The sequence below is a fragment of the Chelonoidis abingdonii genome, chromosome 16 (assembly GCF_003597395.2).
Source record: "Chelonoidis abingdonii isolate Lonesome George chromosome 16, CheloAbing_2.0, whole genome shotgun sequence".
In the NCBI taxonomy this organism is placed as follows: domain Eukaryota; kingdom Metazoa; phylum Chordata; order Testudines; family Testudinidae; genus Chelonoidis; species Chelonoidis abingdonii.
In genome coordinates, this window is record NC_133784.1 from 15,911,699 (window position 1) to 15,930,534 (window position 18,836).

At 49.0% G+C, this 18,836-nt stretch overlaps 1 protein-coding gene across 3 annotated transcripts in view; it reads left to right on the forward strand.

The window, feature by feature from the left end:
- Positions 1-18,539, forward strand: part of PDLIM1 (PDZ and LIM domain 1) — a 74,968-nt gene extending 56,429 nt beyond the window's left edge. Inside the window, exons 4-8 of one of the 3 annotated variants that reach the window (XM_032792395.2) lie at positions 256-326; positions 2,246-2,551; positions 8,700-8,848; positions 12,366-12,483; positions 18,004-18,539. In XM_032792395.2, the coding sequence (XP_032648286.1) occupies positions 256-326; positions 2,246-2,551; positions 8,700-8,848; positions 12,366-12,483; positions 18,004-18,190 (831 nt within the window). In that variant the 3' untranslated portion in view covers positions 18,191-18,539. The remainder of the gene's footprint in view (positions 1-255; positions 327-2,245; positions 2,552-8,699; positions 8,849-12,365; positions 12,484-18,003) is intronic. The other 2 variants (XM_032792410.2, XM_032792401.2) reach the window with 2 other exon arrangements.
- Positions 18,540-18,836: the final 297 nt, after the last annotated feature.

Here is an 18,836-nt window from a genome sequence, read left to right on the forward strand (position 1 = left end):
GTAAGTAGTTCCCCACTTCTCTCTCCCTGCCCCTTCCTTGCTGGGATGTCTGTTGTCATGGAGTGAACTTTGTCATAAACTCATTGCAAGTGTATCCATTTTTTAACATGGGACAATTCTCTTTCAGGCTTGTGGAAAGAGTGCAGCTAGCAGGTGTGAGACTGGATGTGGTCAGGGGGGCATGGCTTGTGGGGGCAGAGAATATTCTGCAAGGTGCAAAGGTGAAATTAACAATTGTGTGTTTTTGTTTGCCAGAGACCAGCGCAGTTTCAGCGTGCGTTCAGCATGACATACCAGCCCTTAAAATCACCCTCTGACCGAAACAGGTGCCCAATGTTTTATTATCAGCACTTTGTACAATTAGTCTTTTCTTCTGGCTTTGCAAGCAGTACTGGAAGGGTGCAGTGTGGTACGGAGGAAAGAGCAGCCCCTTTTCAGAGAGGGCTTTGAAATCTTACAGGGACAATGTCAAGGCTTGGAGTTTTTATTAAACTGCCCTTTTCTTTGGATTTTAAAGAATTGCAAAGAATCCTGGGCAGTTGTTTCTCTTCTGCTCAACCTGTTACATGGTTGAGATTGCAAGTCTGAAAACATACTCTACCTCGACAGCAATCCAAGTAGAACAGCCATGGGCATGGGTTTGTATTTGCATCTGACCCTTGCCAAGTAACTCTCACTTCACCAAAAGCTAGCCTGCTTCTAGGCTGAAGTGCTAGAAACAAACCCGAGTATGTCCAATGATGTGAGCACAGGGCTGGGAGCCAGGAACCTGCTGGGCTCTGTTCCTGGCTCTGATAGTGGCTTCCTCTCTGACCTGAAGCAAGTCGCTCACTTAGCCTCCCGATGTCCCAGTTTCCACATCGGTAAAATGGAGATGATGATGATAACAAGAAGTCAGAGCACTTTGGTGTTATTTGTATTACCCTATGCTTAGAACCACTCGTCATGGACTAGGACGTCATGGTGCTAGGTGCTGCACGAACACAGAACAGAGGGCATCACAATCTGAAGATACTGGCCTCTGCTTTCAAAGATGCAGTTTTATGCCTGTGCCTTAGGTGCTAGTCCTCTAAATCCCTGACTTGCAGGTGCAGTTAAAAGGGAGAGGTCTAGGAACTTCAGTTGTGGTCACAGTTGTTTGTGCCTGCAGAAATTGAGACCTTCTAATACTAGTCTGAAAACATGGCTCCATAAGTGCTTATGCAAGCTCATAGCCACCCTGATAAGGTCAGGAAAATGCCTTCAGCATTTTGGCTTCCCTGCCCCCAAGGGTTATTTTTGCCTTTCACTGCCCCTGAGAGAAGGCTGGTATCAGTGAGCCCCATGGGGCTGTCACTCCCCCTCCTTCCCTGGAAAGAGGGCAGGTGGCAGTGGGTGGGCAGAGATTGTAAGTAGCTGCTAAAGCCTAGCAGGATTTTCTTTACCAAACAGGTGTCCTTTTAGAATTGAATTAATAGCTACTGCAAGGCTGCTTTAATGGGCCCTTCACCTGTCCAAACGCCAGACAATAGTGACTGATGCTCTGTGGCTTGTTTTTCAATGGTTCAGACTTCGAAGTGGGTCTGGCACCATGTTCATCTATCATCACATGATCTATAATGCATAGCCCCCAGCATCCATTCAGAGCATCTTTCTCTGAACTCAAGAGGCCAGATCTGTGTGCCAGTGTTATTCTAGAGGAACGTAATTGAAATTGTCCAGCCCAGCCCCTTTCCTCTAGATTTACACTGGTGTAAGCGATGCAGAGTCTGGCCAGAGAAACTGCAACCACTGTATTTGGTTTTCAGATCTTTACAAAAGAACTGCCTTATGGTGACAGGTGGTGAGTGAGGGGAGGGACTTAGCATCTAGTTCCTCCTGCTACACTGTATCCTTGGGTGGTCTGCGCTGCAGTCTGGAGGTGGGACTGCAGTTCATATAGGCATACCTGATCTAACTAGATTAAAACTAGCTCAGGCATGCCTCCGTGTGCTCAGTCACACCTCCTGACTGCAGTGTAGACATACCCTTTGTGCTCAGCCAGAAGCTTTACCATAGAGCTGATCTGTATATGGTGGATCCTTCTAGTAAAAGGAATACCTGATTTGAAGTACTCATTTCAGAATTGCTTGGGAATTTGGTTTAGTCCTCCATTAACTTCTTCCTTCCTTCCTTTCTTCCCCCCTCTGTGTTTTCCTCTCAACTCTGCAACCCTAAAAAAAAAAAAAAATACCCAACCTTCCTCGTAACCCTTTCCTGCCTCTAGCCGTTTATCGCCTCCTGGGTTCCAGGCACCTTTTGCAACAGTCTATAATCCTCTCCAGCCGCATACCTCCTTGCCTCCATTGCAAAGGAGGCACAGCACCTCCTCCATCCCAAGCCAAGTGAGAGTGGGCCCCGAACAGCTAAAACAAGCCGCTCAGATCTGCCCCAACAGCCCTGTGGAAGTGGAGGTGCCAGGACTCAAAGTGGTGCACGTGCAATTTAATTCCCCCTTGCAGCTCTATTCCCAGAGAAACATCCTGGATACTTTACAAGGGCAGATCTCTTCTGTTAGCCCTGCTTTTCCCAGGTAACCTTGCCTGCTGCGTGCGTGGCTTACTCAGTGCACATGTGCATCCTCGGCTTCATCTCCACAAGTGACTTATTTGTCCATTGCTCACAGTGTCGACCGGTCACCAAGAATCCAAGGGTTTATGTGTCACCTTTCTGAATGAAAACTTAGTGCATGATGATCTCATCACAGACGCTTTCTTTGCATTGCATTTCTTTGCTGTGCACAATGCAAAGCACTGAAATGTACCAAATCATCTGCCACTTTCCTCTGCTGCTTTTTACACACACACACATACACACTCTAGTAAAACGTACAAATTTGATTATTTGAAAAATGGTCTTGTACTGATTTGACTTGTTCAGTGGAAGGGTGAGTGGGGTGGTTGTTTAAAGCACCAGACTGGTAACATTTCGTTCCCGAATTCGGTAGTGACTGGAAGGCACTACCATCAGTTCAGCTGGTAAGTGTCCTGTGAGCTTTCATTTCACATAGCACTGGTGGGTGTATGTGTGTATTGAAGGATCAGGCTATGTAGCCTGAGTTAGTCCAATTTCTGGCAAGAACAGGCTCCTCCTCCCCAGTGTTCACTTCCCAGGCAGGTGTCACCTACTAATTTGGAGGCAGGGTGACCTAGTAGATAGAGCATTGGACTGGCATTCAGGAGACCTGGGTGACTTTCAATAAGTCACTTCACTGCCCTGTGCCTCAGTTTCTCCATCTGTAAGGCTAATGATGCTTACATCCTTTATAAAGCGCTTTGAGATCTACAGATGGAAAGCAATATAAATATTTCTGCATTGTATTAGCCTGTATTGATGGTAGGCAGTTTAGTGCTGTGATTCCCTGATGGCTAACCGGCACTGGCATAGCAGCTCAGGATCTGTATTGAGTTATATGAAATCAGTCAACAACATTCAGCACACTTCAAACAGCATTCAGCACAATTGGTTTTCAGATAATGACATTAAAATCAGAGTGGGCAGAGAAAAGCAAAGCTTAAACCACTTCAAGCATCTTTGCAGAACAGCTAAGAGGCCAATTCCTTTCACAGGAGCTGATTAGGAAATCAGCTGCAGTGCCACATTCTTAAATTATTTCAGTTAGTTTATGTCTATTTTATCTTACAGTGCTATGAACTGGCTACTGTGTATGAATCCCAATCTCCTTTGCTGGACAAAATTAGAACTGCAGAGCTTGTCATAGCTCCGATACTGCTAAAAGTCCTTTTAGATCTAGTGTTAAGGACCATATGCTTTTGGAGCAGGAGGATCTGAGTTTTCACCCAGTAGTCACTGCAGAGATCCATGTGGCCAAGTTTTTCACTAGAACAGCCATGAAATCCCAGATAGCCACCACTTTATAACAATGCAGTGCAGATAGTGAACTACAAGGAGCAAAGCATTTCAGTGTTACAACTTGTAATTGATATGCTTTACCTCAGGAACAGTAAAACATTACTACTTCTCATTGCTAATCCAGACCTTGATAATGCTGACAAAAGAACCCAAGTGGGTCTCCACCAGCTTCTAAGCAAAACTTCAGTGCCTGTGGCATTAGAATTCCCTCCCACCCAATCTCGAAGACCTTCATTACCTTCACAAAATGTGTTACAGTAAAATAAAAGCAAAATTATACTTGCCAAAATACACTAAGTGAGGCTGTCTCTTTGTGGGTTTTATTACTGTGGCATTGGGTTCTTGCTAATTTGCAAAACTCAGTAATTCAACAGTGGGTCTCCTGGTTACTACTATGAATTAGCAAGGTTCCTCTGCTCTCCTTTTGGAATGATTAACTCCACTGAAGGAAGTCAGAGTTCTCTTCTGCCAAATATCTGTCCCCACAGACTTTTACTTTTAAGCCAGTTGTATCACTTTGTATTAATAACATTAGTATGTGCGCCTTCCTCAAGACATGAGCAATTGCACAATTTCATGAAAGATTTTTTTAAAAAAATGTTTGGTCTGTCTTCACAGTCTCATTTTCTAAAAAATGGATCACTGAGTGCTAAAAATGTGGAAGGTCTGACACGTACATTATGCACATTGTCACAACACTTATTTGTTTGAAATGTTGTGTGTCTGTTTATAATGCTCCATAAGACAATTTTTAGCATTTTCTTTTCAATGTACATGGATTAAATATCCTCAGTATTGTGAATGAAAGACTAACAGTGGGCTTCAGCCCATTATTTTGAGAGTAGAAAAGGTGATGGGAGAATATAAAATTGTAATGGGGGGGGATCGATTAATTTAGGATAATCCGGGGAATTTCCTATGTAAAAGACACCAAGACTTGATCCTGTTTCTGCTAAGAGTTTCAGATCATTGATATTCATATTATAAACGCTTGACTGTATGTGTATATTACTTTGAAAGAGTACACTGCTTTTACTCCAGAATATTTTACCATAGATGGGAACATTTTTTGAGATTATTTCATGAAAACATGCATTATAACGTTTGCCATCAATTTACCTCTGGTGCTTGGAGTGTTTATTGTGCAGGCTAACCCCCAGATCACTCGATTACAAACTGGCATGGAAAATATGCAGTTGCTTCATCAGCAAAAAGATTTCTCTCTACAAATTCATCTCAGTTTCAGGATGCTTGTGTACAAGTGCCTGCACTTCCTGTATGCGACAATGGTGTTCTTGTAGGCTGAACCTAGCAAACCACTTATGTCTCATTGTATATTATTTAACCTAGTAGGCAGATGACACTCATTCCTCAATGTCCCGTTTTTTAAAGAAGACATTTGCCCTTAATCCAATTTGGGTAATGTTTCCAGCTGCATTCGTTTAGGATGCTTCAGTTAGCACAAATGTATCCACAGAGAGATGGTTTATATTCTGAGGTGCTACATTTACACTTCAATACCAAAACCATTAAACTGAGATTGCTAATCACTCTCACACCACAAAAGGCAACAAAAATGTCTAGGTAGGCAATGGAGATCCAGTGCTTAAAGCAGCAGCTTGGGGACAGGAGGTGGAATGATAGTCCTGACTCTGCCACTGACCTGCTCTGTGAGCTTAGGCAAATTGCTGAAGTGCTCTGTGCCTAAGTTACCCTATCTGTAAAATGGCAATATTGACACCCATTTTTTTTAAAAGCACTTTGAGCTTGAAACTGTGGCTGTCACTATTAGGAGTAAGGTTTTCAGGACCAGGTCTTGCTATAATACAAAGGTTTTTTTTAATTAGAGAGTTAATAGAAGCTAATCAGTGGGGGGAGGAATAGCCTACTAAACCCAGCATTGAGAGTTCAGTCCTTGAGGGGGCCACTTAAGGATCTGGGGCAAAATCAGTACTTGGTCCTGCTAGTGAAGACAGGGGCTGGACTTGATGACCTTTCAAGGTCCCTTCCAGTTCTATGAGATGGGTATATCTCCATATATTGATATGCATAAGTAATATTAGGAATGGAATACAAATTCCCCTATTCAAGTTAAGCACATCAAGTGTTGCTGAATTGTAGCATTGGTCCCCTGCATTCCCAGAGCAGGAACAAGCAGTGAGTCACCCCTCTGCAGCTGAAGTTGAAACTCAGCTTTTATTACTAAGCCCCACTTGCTCCCCATTGCCTGTGCTAAACACTCTGTCTCCAGCTCTAGTTGTGCTAAGAACCAAGCCAGATCACTCTTCTTAACCAACAGGAGCTGGGCCTGCTCCAAGAATAGCACAATTCATTCTCTATGGTACAGGGCCAGCTTTAGGTCAATTCAACCAATTCCCCTGAATTGGGCCCCCAGCCCTAAGAGGGCCCCATGCTCAAGCCCCAGGTGGCAAGAGCCGGTGCGCCGTACCAGGGTGGCCCAGCTTCCCCAGGGAGCAATTTAAAGGGCCTGGAGCTCCCAGCAGGGACTGGAGCCCCAGGCCCTTTAAATTGCCACCAGAGTCCCACTGCTGGAGGCTTAGGGTAGGGCTGCAGGGCTCTGGGCGCTATTTAAAAAGTCCAGGGCTCCAACTGCTTCTACTGCCCTGGACCTTTAAATAACTGCTGGAGCCCTGCCGCTTCCCCAGGGCTTGCGTGGCTATTTAAAGGGCTGGGGCGGTAGAAGTAGGGGAGCCCTGGGCCCCAGGCTGCTGCTGCTGCTACCCTGGTGGGGGAGGGAGAAAGAGGGGGTACTCACTGTACAGGGTGGGCTGTACCCCCTGTACCTGCACCCTGTGCCCACAGCCAGCCCCTGCTGCACCCCCTGCCCTGCCTGCACCAGTTCATGTCGCAGCCAGCCCTGCACCCTCTGCCCGCAGCCAGCCCATCTTCAGCCAGCCCCGCACCCCCTGCCCTGCCCACACCAGCCCCTGCCTGCAGCCAGCCCCGCATCTCCTGCCCTGCCAGCAGCCACCCCTGTCTCCTGCCAGCCTCGCATCCCCTGCCCTGCCTCTAGGCCCTAGGGTGACCAGACGTCCCAATTTTATCGGGACTGGCCCAATAGTTGCTTGTTTGTCCCACGTCCCGACTGATGTTTGGTCGGGACCCTGGACAAACAAGAAATTTTGCCTTCTGCATAGCTCTTGGGCCCCTGCCCTGACTCCGCCCCCTCCTGCTCCCATTGGATCCCTCCCCAAATCCCTGCCCTGGCCCCGCCTCTTCCCCAAACACGCAGCATTCCTCCTCTCTACCAGGTTTGCACACGGGGCTGGGGCCAGGAGCACAGCGTGGAGGCTGCTCCAGCCCTGCAGCCCACGGGGCAGCGCGGTCGGGCGGGGGGCAGCGCAGAGCGGGCAGGGCCCGGGTGGGTGGGGGGCAGAGACACATGTGGGCAGACACGCTCCTGCTGGGAGGGGCCGGGCCCGGCTGCCTGGTTCGCTTCCTGCCCGGGTGAGTCCCCGAGCTCCCTGGGGCGGGCCTGTCTGGGGCTGTGGGAGCGATTGTCCCAGGCGGGGCGAAACGGAGCAGCCACTGCCCTGCATCCCAATATTTCATCTTTGTCATCTGGTCATCCTACCCGCCCTTGTCTCCAGCCAGGCCCGCACCCCCTGCCCTGTCTCCAGCCAGCCCCGCACCCCCTGCCCATAGCCAGTCCTGCTGCACCAGCCCTGCACCCCCTGCCCTGTCTCCAGCCAGCCCCGCACCCCCTGCCCACAGCCAGCCCTGCTGCACCAGCCCTGCACCCGCTGCCCTGTCTCTAGCCAACCCCTGCCGCACCCCCCTGCCTGAAGCCAGCCAATCCCGCACTCCTGTCTCCAGCCCTGCCAACCCCTGCTGCACCCCCCTGTGGCCCTGCCTGAAGCCAGCCAGCTCACCCCCCACACCCTTGTCTCCAGCCAGCCCCGCACCCCTTGCCCTGCCTGCAGTCAGACCCTACCTCTAGTCAGCCCCCTGCCCTGCCTCTAGCCAGCCCCATGTTCACTGGTGCCCTTCAGTTCCCAGGGCAGTAACTCTGCACACCTGCTTCAATGAGGGGGGCAGGGAGCAGCTTGGACCCACACGTGCACACTGGATACACATGTGCACACCCACACATGTAAAATGGAGCTCATTTCTAGTTCAGGCCCGTCTTTTTAAAAAATAACTTCAGGTAGGGTTAACATAAATCTGTATTTTCCCGGACATGTCAGGCTTTTTGGTTAATAAATAGCCATCCGGGAGGAAAATACAGACTTATGGTAACCCTATTGGTACAAAAAATACATACTGTGGCACATCCCTTAAATCAGAACTTTTTATAGGGAACTGAAAGGCTAAGAAACGAAAGGCATTTTTTCCATTATTTTTTTTTTAAGTCATCCCTACTGGGGCCTCTCCAAAAATGTTCAGATTGGGCTCTGCACTTCCTAAAGCTGGCCCTGTGCACAATGCACCTTTTATTTAATTTCAGCAGAATTGTTATTTCCTGGGAAGTACCTTTTTAAATTTCTTACATTGAATTGCACAGTATACTTGAGAAGGGAGAAAAAGAGAGTGTGTGTGTGTGTGTGAGAGAGAGCGAGAGAGAGAGAGAGGAAATCCTCATAAAGAGTTTTCCACTGGGAAGCCATGGTGTTCATCTCACTAGGATTGCACTTTCCTTGTGCAAATGTAACCTCTATCGCCACTATGGTATGCTATATGTTTGCATATGGGGGTGTTCTCAGATTATAGTATTTACAGATTGTGGCAGTGGGTTGTTTTAATTATAGGTCATTTATCAAGCATTTTTTTTTAAATGTTCTCCCCAGTTTGGAGCAACATAACCAGCCCTCCAATAACCTTGTCATAGACAAGGAGTCTGAGGTTTACAAGATGCTCCAGGAGACTGAAGACCCAAGGGAACCACCCAGGCAATCTGCTTCATTCCTGGTGCTACAAGAAATTTTAGAATCTGAAGGTAAGCACTTACTTTGTTCTCCATGTGGCTGTCAGATTTCCTTTGCTATGATCTGATCTATATTCTACATTTGGTTTAAAAGCAAACCCTCTTCCCCACCTGCTGACTGTTCAAAGTGGCCTTTGTAGATGATTTCCACAGAAACCTTCAGACAGGCGCTTTTCCATTAACTTCCATGTGCAGGGATACTCTTTCGATACAGTTGTTATCCATATGTACCCATAGGTTTGAACTCTTACAGCATAGCATTTAAAAAAAATTTTAGAAACTCCCCCAAATTTTCTAAATATCAGGCTTCACTTTTCACCGGGTAAAGAATTTTTAGATTCAGTATTGTATGGGACGATGTGTGTGAGGGTGTGAGCACTAAAACTAGCAGTTTCCATCTTCTCAACAAGGAAAGGGGAAAAATCAGCTGCAGCTGAAATCCAGGAAATTACTGGATCTGGTAAGAACGAGTAGCTGAAGGTGCCACTCTTTTTGGCGCCACTGGGTCAACATGTGGACTTTGCAATGCACAACTACAGTCTCCTTATCAAAAGGATCTGTGTTGTACTTAGTTGAGCCCCAGATCTTGTTTGTTTTTAACTCTTTTTTTTTTTTTTTTTTTAACAAACAGGTCTAGATAGGGAAAGAGATGTGTTTGATGGCCAATTTAAAGCCTTTCTTTGGCTGAGTTCACAGCACTGGGGAGGTGTATGTTCAAGTCCATCTGTAATAACATGGTGGTCTGGTATGAGTCTGGAAGTGAAACATCTGTCAAATTCCATTGTGTAAGCTGAGTGATTTGCAAAGAGCAAACAAACCGCCTCAAAGCGAGAAGCAAATTAGATTCTTAAAATTCTTTTAGTTTAATCCAAGATAAAATCATATATTTTTAAGTGTCCCTGTTTATGTTGCATATTTGTAACTTACAACTACTGATGGGAGTTCTGCACATGTGTGAGAAACTCTCATTTCATTTGTCAATCACTGAGAAAGTCGACCCTGTTCTCAATAGCATTGAAGAAAATAAGAGGCAAAGGGGCTTGTTATTCTACTTTGCAAGGATTTGCAGCATTGCTGGAAACCTCTAGCACTGAAATATGCTTGCCTGATAAAGAGCCAAAATGGGCTGTTGTTTGGTTTCATTTTGAGCTGATAAGTCTTGATACTGAGCAGGAACTGTAAAGTTATGCATCCCTGAAAGAATGTATGTTGCTTAACTTTCTTCCCTTTCAAGATAGCTCAGAAAGGCTCTGGCATTCCAGTCCAGATGCTTGGTGATGCTGCAAAAGTTTACAGTGATAGACAGAGACGCAAGCAGCAAATGCTCAAAGACTCTGAGCCAGATCCCCAGCTGGTAGAAGTCGGCAGAGACACCGCTGTCTTCAGTCATTAGTAGGGTGACCAGAAAGCAAATGTGAAAAATCAGGACAGGGAGTGGGAGGTAATAGGAGCCTGTAGAAGAAAAAGACTCAAAAATCAGAACTATCTCTATAAAATTGGGACATCTGATCCCCCTAATCATTAGACTGCTTTATACCAGCTGAGGATCTGGGCCAGTGTCTTTTGGTTTTTATCTTGGAACTCAGAATAACAACCAATGAAATAACAGTCCCTCTAGGGTGAGCCTCAAATCGCTTTTCAGCCTTAGAGCTCTTATTAGGAGGTCACATTTCATGTAAAATAAGGTAGGAAGGGTTTTTTAAATAACTAAAAAGATGTTTTAAAGTTGGCTACCATGAGCACGCTGCTGTGCCTCTTCCCTGCACAGTCCATCATATTGGATTGTCTGGATGGAGCAACAGTAGTTACACATGTCACTGAGGGACATCATCATGGGCAGCAGTGACTCTGAAGTGGTGCTGGATCCTTCTTGGTCTATTCAGAGGCAACTCAGGATGAAGGGGCTTTGCAGATGTGTAACTACATCAATACACTTACGGTGGGCAAAACCCAAACATAGACGAGTTGGACTGGGGCCAAGTGGGACTTGCACCTCTGTGGTTTAGCCTGCACTAGTGCAAACCCTGCTTTGCCTTGGTACAGTGTGTCAACCACAGGGGTCACCCCAGGGTAACTGCAGTGATGTAGGTACAACGGCACAGATGTTTTGATGTAGGCAGGCTTTGACATGCTTTGCTATTGGCCCAACAGGCAAATGGTGCAACAGCATCCGCAGTGTGTGTGGCTGGCTGTGCTCTAGCCTTTCTCTGTACTCTGCTGTGATAATAGGAGCTATAGCTGCCAGCTGCAACATAGCTAGGGCCCTCCAAATTCATGGCCATGAAAAACACGTCATGGACTGTCAAATCTCATCCCCCCCCATCCTATGAAATCTCGTCTTGTGTGTGCTTTTACCCTATACCATACAGATTTCACAGGGGAGACCAGAGTTTCTCAAACTGGGGGTCCTGCCCAAAAGGGAGTTGCAGGGGGGGGTCACAAGGTTATTTTAAGGGGGTATTGCCACCCTTACTTCTGTGCTGCCTTCAGAACTAGGTAGCAGGAGAACAATGGCGACTGGCTGGGTATCAAGTTCTGAAGCCAGCACCCCACCATCAGCAGTTGAGAAGTATGGGTGGCAATACCATACCATGCCACTCTTACTTCTGCACTGCTGCTGGCAGTGGCTCTGCCTTCACATCTGGGCTCCTGGCCAGCAATCACCGCTCTCCAGCTGCCCAGCTGTGAAGGCAGAGCCACTGCCAGCAGCAGTGCAGAAGTAAGAGTGGCATGGTATGGTATTGCCACCCTTACTTCTGCACTGCTGATGGTGGGGCGCTTAGGGTTAGCAGCGCATCAGCAGCAAGCACAGAAGTAAGGGTAGCAGTACTGCAACTCCCCACCTACAATAACCTTGCAACCCCTCCACAACTCCTTTTTTGAGGTCAGGAGCCCTACAATTACAACACTGTGAAATTTCAGATTTAAGTAGCTGAAATCATGACATTCACAATTTTAAAAAATCCTATGACCGTGAAATTGACCAAAATGGACCGTGAATTTGGTAGGGTCCTAATCATAGCGCAGGCTTCCTCCTTTGTTCTTTCATCAGTGCCATGTGGGCTGGGCTGCAGCAACTTGCGTTTATGACATTGCCGGCCATTTTGGCTGCTTCTGTGGAGTTTTATCCCCTTTCTTTGGCAAACACTGGATGCAGCTCACTCTTGGGTTTGAGTCACATACTCTTGAGAGACCCAAGGGTGTTGTCCTCACACCCTGTCCCATCTTGCCTGAGATGGAATAAAGTCCCTCTGTCCTATCCTGATCTATAATGCATGTACCACTGTCTGTAAATTGAGAGGATCTGCAGCCCTTAACTGCCCCATTATTTTAAAAGCTCTTTCTTTACTGTAAGGCTAGGAATATTGGAATAACACAGGCCCTAGGAGTTCCCTGGATTAATTCTTGCTTCAATTCCAACAGCTGAATTGAACTAGAGCATCTCTAGCAAAGCATCCAGTCTGGATTTAAAGATTCCTCTTTCAGTTTGTGCAGCCCATAATCCAAAGTGCTCTGTTCCTATCCCCAGGTGATCCCAATAAACCTTCTGGATTTAGAAGTGTGAAACCACCAATGACAAAAGTTGCTTCATCGATCGGAAATGCCCAGAAGCTGCCCATTTGTGATAAGTGTGGATCCGGCATTGTGTAAGTATTGACCTGTCCCAGTTGCTTATAGGCAATGTCTACACTACACACCGCTGGTGGTAACATGTAGGGTATGGGTATCTACTACAATCTGCAGAGAAAAGTCTGCTGCCTCTGCGCTGTGGTATGTGCTACACATGGCAGTGAAAGGCTCTGGCAGGTGGGAGAGAGCAGTCAAAAGCTTCAGCATTCCCTACTAACGGAGCCTTTCACTGTGGCAAGGAAAGGCTCTGGCAGGACTAATCTTTCCCTGCAGCAGGAGAAGGCTCCAGCAGAAGAGAACTGGCGGAGTCTTTCCCTGCTGTCTCCCTGCAGTCTTCCCAGTGGCAGGGAAGGGCTCCAGCGATGTGGAGACCGCAGCTAAAATAGCAGCATAGATAGGGAAGCATAGTTTGGGGGAATAGAGTCATGCAGGGTATGTACTTGCATATATACCCACTCCCTTTAGATGCGTCTGAGCCATGGCTCACCAGCTACACTGTGGTTTATACCCATGTTAGGAGGCTGTGCTGGTATGTACGCTACACGCTACCAAAAGAAGCATGCAGTGTAGATGTGCCCATAGAGTGGAGCTTGCCATACTACAGTGTGTGTGTATATGGCCTGCTGTCTAGGACTCCTGTTCTGTGAGAGCTGCGAGCACTTGGCTCCTCTGGAAATAGGGCCAGTGGTGCTTGTACCTTCAGAAGGTTTCACAAATGCTGCCAGTGAACTCTGCAAAGGTCTCCTAGGGTGTCCAGGTGTCCAGTTTCAACCGGAAAGTCTGGTCGAAAAGGGGACCTGACAGTGTCCAGTCAGATCTACTGACCAGACACCCAAAGTCCAGTTATTGTGGGTGGGGAGGCAGGGAGGCACCAGGTCATCATCTGTGGTAGCCCCATCCCAGCTGGGGCCACCAGCTGGGCCTCAGGGAAGAGGCAGCGTGGAGGAGGTTCCAGCACTGCTGCTGGAGTGTCTGGTTTTTAAATATTACAGAGTTGCCAACCCTACTCCTGAGGCAGGGACTACGTTTTCCTGGACACACAGAGCCCAGCCTGTATTTCTCAGTGTAGTGGCGGGTTTATTTCAGACTGACGGAGAACAAATCAAGTCACTAGGACGCATGCAGTCACAGTGACTCCCTATCATGGGCGGTGAGTTCTGTGGGCCCGTGGTGCCTGGGCACCAGGAATATTCCTAGTACCCAGGCACCACGGGCCTGGCTCCAGCACTGGTCTCTCCCTCTGCCCCACCTTCCTCCACCAGGCGTCCCCCCCATTTAAAACAGCCCAGGGCCCCCACTCAACACCGGCAGCGCAGCAGAGCTGAGCGGTTTCCTGCCTGCTTGCTTCACATGGCTGCTGGTCTCCCTGCAGCCCTGGGTGGGGTGGGTCTGTGTCCTGTCCCCAGCGCCCCTTCAGCCAATAGGAGGCTGCGGGGGCAGTGCCTGGGGGAACAGCACATGGAGAGCCCCCCAGCCCGCCCTGCCTAGGAGCCCCAGGTAAGCCCTGCACCCCTCCCCCACCCCAGAGCCTGCACTCCCTCCCTCCGCACCTCCTCTCATCCCCAAACTCTGCATCCCCATCCCTTCCCACACATCCCCTCCGGCCCCCAAACTCCCTCCGAGGGCCTGCATCCCTCACCCCCTTCTACACTAGGGTGATCAGATCACCCAGGTCAAATATCGGGACGCGGGGGGGCCGGGTGGGGGCAGAGGGGAAAAAAATGGCTGCAGAGCAAAAAAAAAAAATCCCCCACTCCCAAGCAAGCGCTGGAGGGAGGCCCAGGAGCCTCAGGGGAGCGCAGGGCCGGGGCGAGTGTGAGTCTGGCCTGGCCCCGAGCAGGCAGGACTCGGGTGCGGTACCTGGAGGGAGAGTAGTGGGTGGCCTGCAGGACCAGGCGGCGGCTGTTCTCCCCACCTGGGCAACAGGACTTGGGAGCAGCCGCTGCTGCAGCTCCCACTGCTGTGGGGGGAGGAAGCGGCCGCTGGCCAAGCTCAGCGGCTGCGGCTCTGGCACCCACAAACCCCCTGAGCCTGGGCCTGCTGTGGGGACCCAGCGCGCATGCTGCGCGCGCCCAGCCCCTGGCCAGTCGCGTCTGGGCTGGCTGCCCAACTGGTGCAATCCCGCAGGTGACCCTGGAGTGGGGGCAGCAGGCCTCAGCCCCCCACATCCCACTCGGGTCCCGCAGGGGAGTGAACGGGGCTGGGCTGCCGATGCCTCCACCGCGGGATTGCACCAGCTGGGCAGCCAGCCCAGAAGCGACTGGCCAGGGGCTGGGCACAGCGTGCGTGCCACTGGGTCCCCGCAGCAGGCCCGGGCTCGGGGGGTTCGGGCCCGGGCGCCAAAGTCGCAGCCGCCGAGCATCATGTGCTTGGCCACTTCCTCCCCCCGTGGCAGTGGGAGCTGCAGCAGCAGCTCCTCTCGAGTCCCGCTGCCCAGGTGGGGAGAACAGCCGCTGCCTGGCCCCGCGGGCCGCCCCCTACTTTCCCTCCAGGTACCATGCCCGAGTCCTGCCTGCTCGGGGCCAGGACGGACTCTCACGCACCCCGGCCCCATGCTCCCCTGAATCTCCTGGGCATGGCGTGCTTGGCAAGAGGCGGGGATTTGTGGAGGGAGCCAATGGGGCAGTGAGGGGGCAGGGATGGGGGTGGGATTTGGGGAGGGATCCAATGGGGGAAAGAGGGGACGGAGTCGGGGCAGGGGAGAGCGCGAGCTCTTCCAGGTTCTGGAGCCTTTGCTTGTTTGTCCAGTGTCCCCACCTAACATTGGTCGGGACGCGGGACAAACAAGCAAATATCGGGACAGTCTCGATAAAATCGGGACGTCTGGTCACCCTGTCCTACACCCACACCCCTTGCCTCAGCCCAGAGCCTACACCCGAACTCCATCCCAGAGCCCAACCTCTCACCTATCCTGCACCCCAATCTCCCACTCCAGCCCAAGGCTTGCACTCCAGACCTCCTCCCCCCATCCAAACTCCCTCCCAGAGCCTTAGGCAGGTAGGGGTGGGAGTTTGGAGATCTGGGCTCTCTTCCCAGCTCTGCTGTGTGACTTGGACAAGTGTCACATCACTTCTTGTGCCTCTGTTTCCCCTCCCAAACATTGTCAGTCTTGTTTATTTAAATCATAAGCTCTGTGAGGCAGAGACTCTCTGTCATTATGGGTATGTACAGCACCTAGCAGAATGGGGCCATGATCTCAGCTGGGGTCTCTAGGAGCTACTGCAATGCAAATAATACATTACATGGAGTGTGGCAAAGCCAGGAACAGGAGCCAGATTTCTTGACTCGCTAGTCCAGTACCTTAAGGCCATGTCTACACTAGCACTTATGTCAGCAAAACTTTTGTCACTCGGGTGTATAAAAAAAAACACCCTGAGCAACATAAATTTTGCTGGCCTAAGTGCTTGAGTGCACAGCAGCTCACACCGACATAGGTACTGCTGCTCCTTGAGCTGGTTTTGTTATGTCGACGGGAGACCCCTCTTCCATCAGCCTAGTGCGGCTACCCGAGCAATCTTACAGCTGCATCGATACAGCTGGGCCGCTGTAAACTTGTAACTGTAGACCTGGCCTAACTATGATATCTTCTGTCCTCCTTGTATCTTTTAACATTGGTTTCCTTATAACTGCTGTCTCTGCAGAATTCTGCCTGGGAGTTCAAGGGAGATCTTTAAATAGATCTCAGATTGGAGGATTATGTTTAAAACCTTCCCACTGCAGTCCATACATACAAAGCCTTCATTAGACTTTCCCATCCTCCTGCATACATCCTCCATGCCAGAATCACACAAGCCTGGCATAGCCTGAACGCTGACCAACACTAGAACATCAGTGAGTTCTGTTACCAGGGATATGTGTGATGTAAAATATGAATCAGCATTAAAATATGAAACCCTGCGGTTCCTCCAACAATTGGGTAGGTCTGGAAAGCTCTGTACTATAAACAGTGTGACTAATGAATTCAAGAGAGTGCTGCTAGAGCAAAATTATACTCCTAGGGAATTGTTTGGGAGCTGTGTCAGGTAGCTAACAAGGTGCCGTGTAGTTTCCTTATTTTGGTTTGGCTAGTTGCAAATAGCATTCGCATTGTGTTTCCCTGAGGGGAATGGAATACAATGGAACAATTAGACACCCTAACTACAGCGTAGGAGTTAGTGACTATTTGCTGCATTGGAAAATTCAGCCAGGGTCCAGGCACCTTTTGCCTCTCCCACAAACATCTGGGTTTTTTTAAGTTGCAAGTCAGAGGGCTGCCCTTTGGTTCTGCAGCCCTTTGCCCAAACTGGTTGTGCTGGAGTTATATTTTGGCTCATTTTACTTATTTTGAGCCATTCAAACCCACTTTTTATGGTACACCCTCAGTGTTGCACACACCTGTTTACCAGCTCCTCTCTAAGACCAAGGCCTGTCTACATTACAAAGTTAGGTTGATGTAAGTCACCTTGCACCAACCTATTTCTGTATGTGTCTACACTCAAATTTGTCTCCTACTGACATAAGCGCCCTGTTACGCCAATGCAGTAATGCCACCACCCTGAACGGCCTTGAGCCATAGTCAATCAATTGAGGTCAACGTAGTGCAAGTGTGACTTATGTCAGTCCTAATAGTCTTCCAGCAGCTGTCCCACAATGCCCCGTTCCCTGTGACCGTGACTGCTCTGTTCACAATTGTAAACTCCAGTGCCTCTCAGGGTCATAGAGACCAGAAGCTGCACCCCACTTTAACCCCCACCCCACATTTTTTTAAATGCCTTTTCCTGGTTGCCCAGCCTGGCAAGCACACCCAGAAGCACAGCCAACCATGCCAGCTCCACTCACTGGGCATGTTCCTGTCTGGAGTAGACGGGAGGTATTGGATCTCCTGGGCCTGTGGAGAGAAGAGGCTCAGCAAGCACAGTTACAGCACAGCCATAGAAACATGGATGTCTCCGGACAGAGTGCCCGGGGGATGCAGGCAAAGGGGTCTGACAGGGATCAGTTACAATGGCGAGTGAAAGCGAAGGAACTTTGCCAAGGATATCACCAGAGAATTTGACCAGGGACTTTCCCTAGAACTTCCTTGTGCTTGTGCTTGGAAAAATGGGAAGGCCAGTTCTAAAAATGCTTTCAGGGAACAGGGTTCTTATTTTGCATAGTGCTAGCCAGTCACGGGGCCAGATCCTCATCAGGTGTAAATTGATGTAGCACCACAGGGAGCACTGGGGTTACACCAACTGAAGATCTTACCCCTAGTCTCTCTAACCCTGCATGGCCCTGGCCTTCACTGTGTGTGAGGGGGAGAGAGTTTTTAATCTTTCTTGGGCATCAGTCTTTGTCCAGCGAGGATATCCACATTCTGCTTCCCTAGACCCATGCTCCCCATAGATATTCTAACTGGCACATTGCTGCTGCAGAACAGCTGCCTCCTTCCCACTCAAGGGGATGGCTGTGCTGTCTGGAGCAGTCCCAGTAGTGGGCAAGCATGGGGAATTTCAGCCAGGGAGTCCTTGAGGGATTCCAGGAGCCCCAGAGCTGAGCCATTATGTTGTTTCCCACAGGGGGGCGTTTGTCAAACTGCGTGACAAGCACCGCCATCCAGAGTGCTACGTGTGCAGCGACTGTGGGACAAACCTCAAGCAGAAAGGACACTTCTTTGTGGAAGATTGCATCTATTGTGAGACGCATGCCCGGGAGCGAGTGACCCCTCCCGAAGGCTATGAGGTGGTCACTGTCTTTCCAAAGTGAATGACATCATCGGCTCTGTATTATTTTTCCTACACTACTGTTTTCCAAAAAGCAGCCCCCCCTTGAACCTGCCTTGCAATAAGCAATGCTCGGCATGGCTTTTCTTTTGCTGCCACAGTAACCCTCCATCTGTTAGCCTTAGGTGCCACTAATTGTTCAACACTTGCATTTTTAAAAATCTGCTCTGACAAATCAGTTTGGATCCCCTTTTTGTACTGTCCAGTCTTTCTCCCTTCACTGTCGATTGCAGATGAAAATCAGAAGCCAAAGCTGAAGCACAGAAGCTGTGTGTCTCAGTTGTTTTTCCTTCTGTTCATGTTCAATAAACGTGATGAATCCACAAGGCAAACCGTTGTCTGCATTTCTTCCAGTTCTGTGTATGTTGGCCTCCTTCCGCCCTCACCCCCAAAAAACACTTCGCATTCTGAACAGGGTTGGCAGAATTCAATTTGTATTTTTTGGTAATGTAGATGTTTATTGTTAAGAATTTTTTTACATTTTTATGAAGGCTGTCGATTAATCGCAGTTAACTCACATGATTAACTCAAAAAAAATTAATTGTGATCGCAGTTTTAATCTCACCGTTAAACAACAGAATACCAATTGTTACTGTTACACAACAGAATACCAATTGCAATTTATTAAA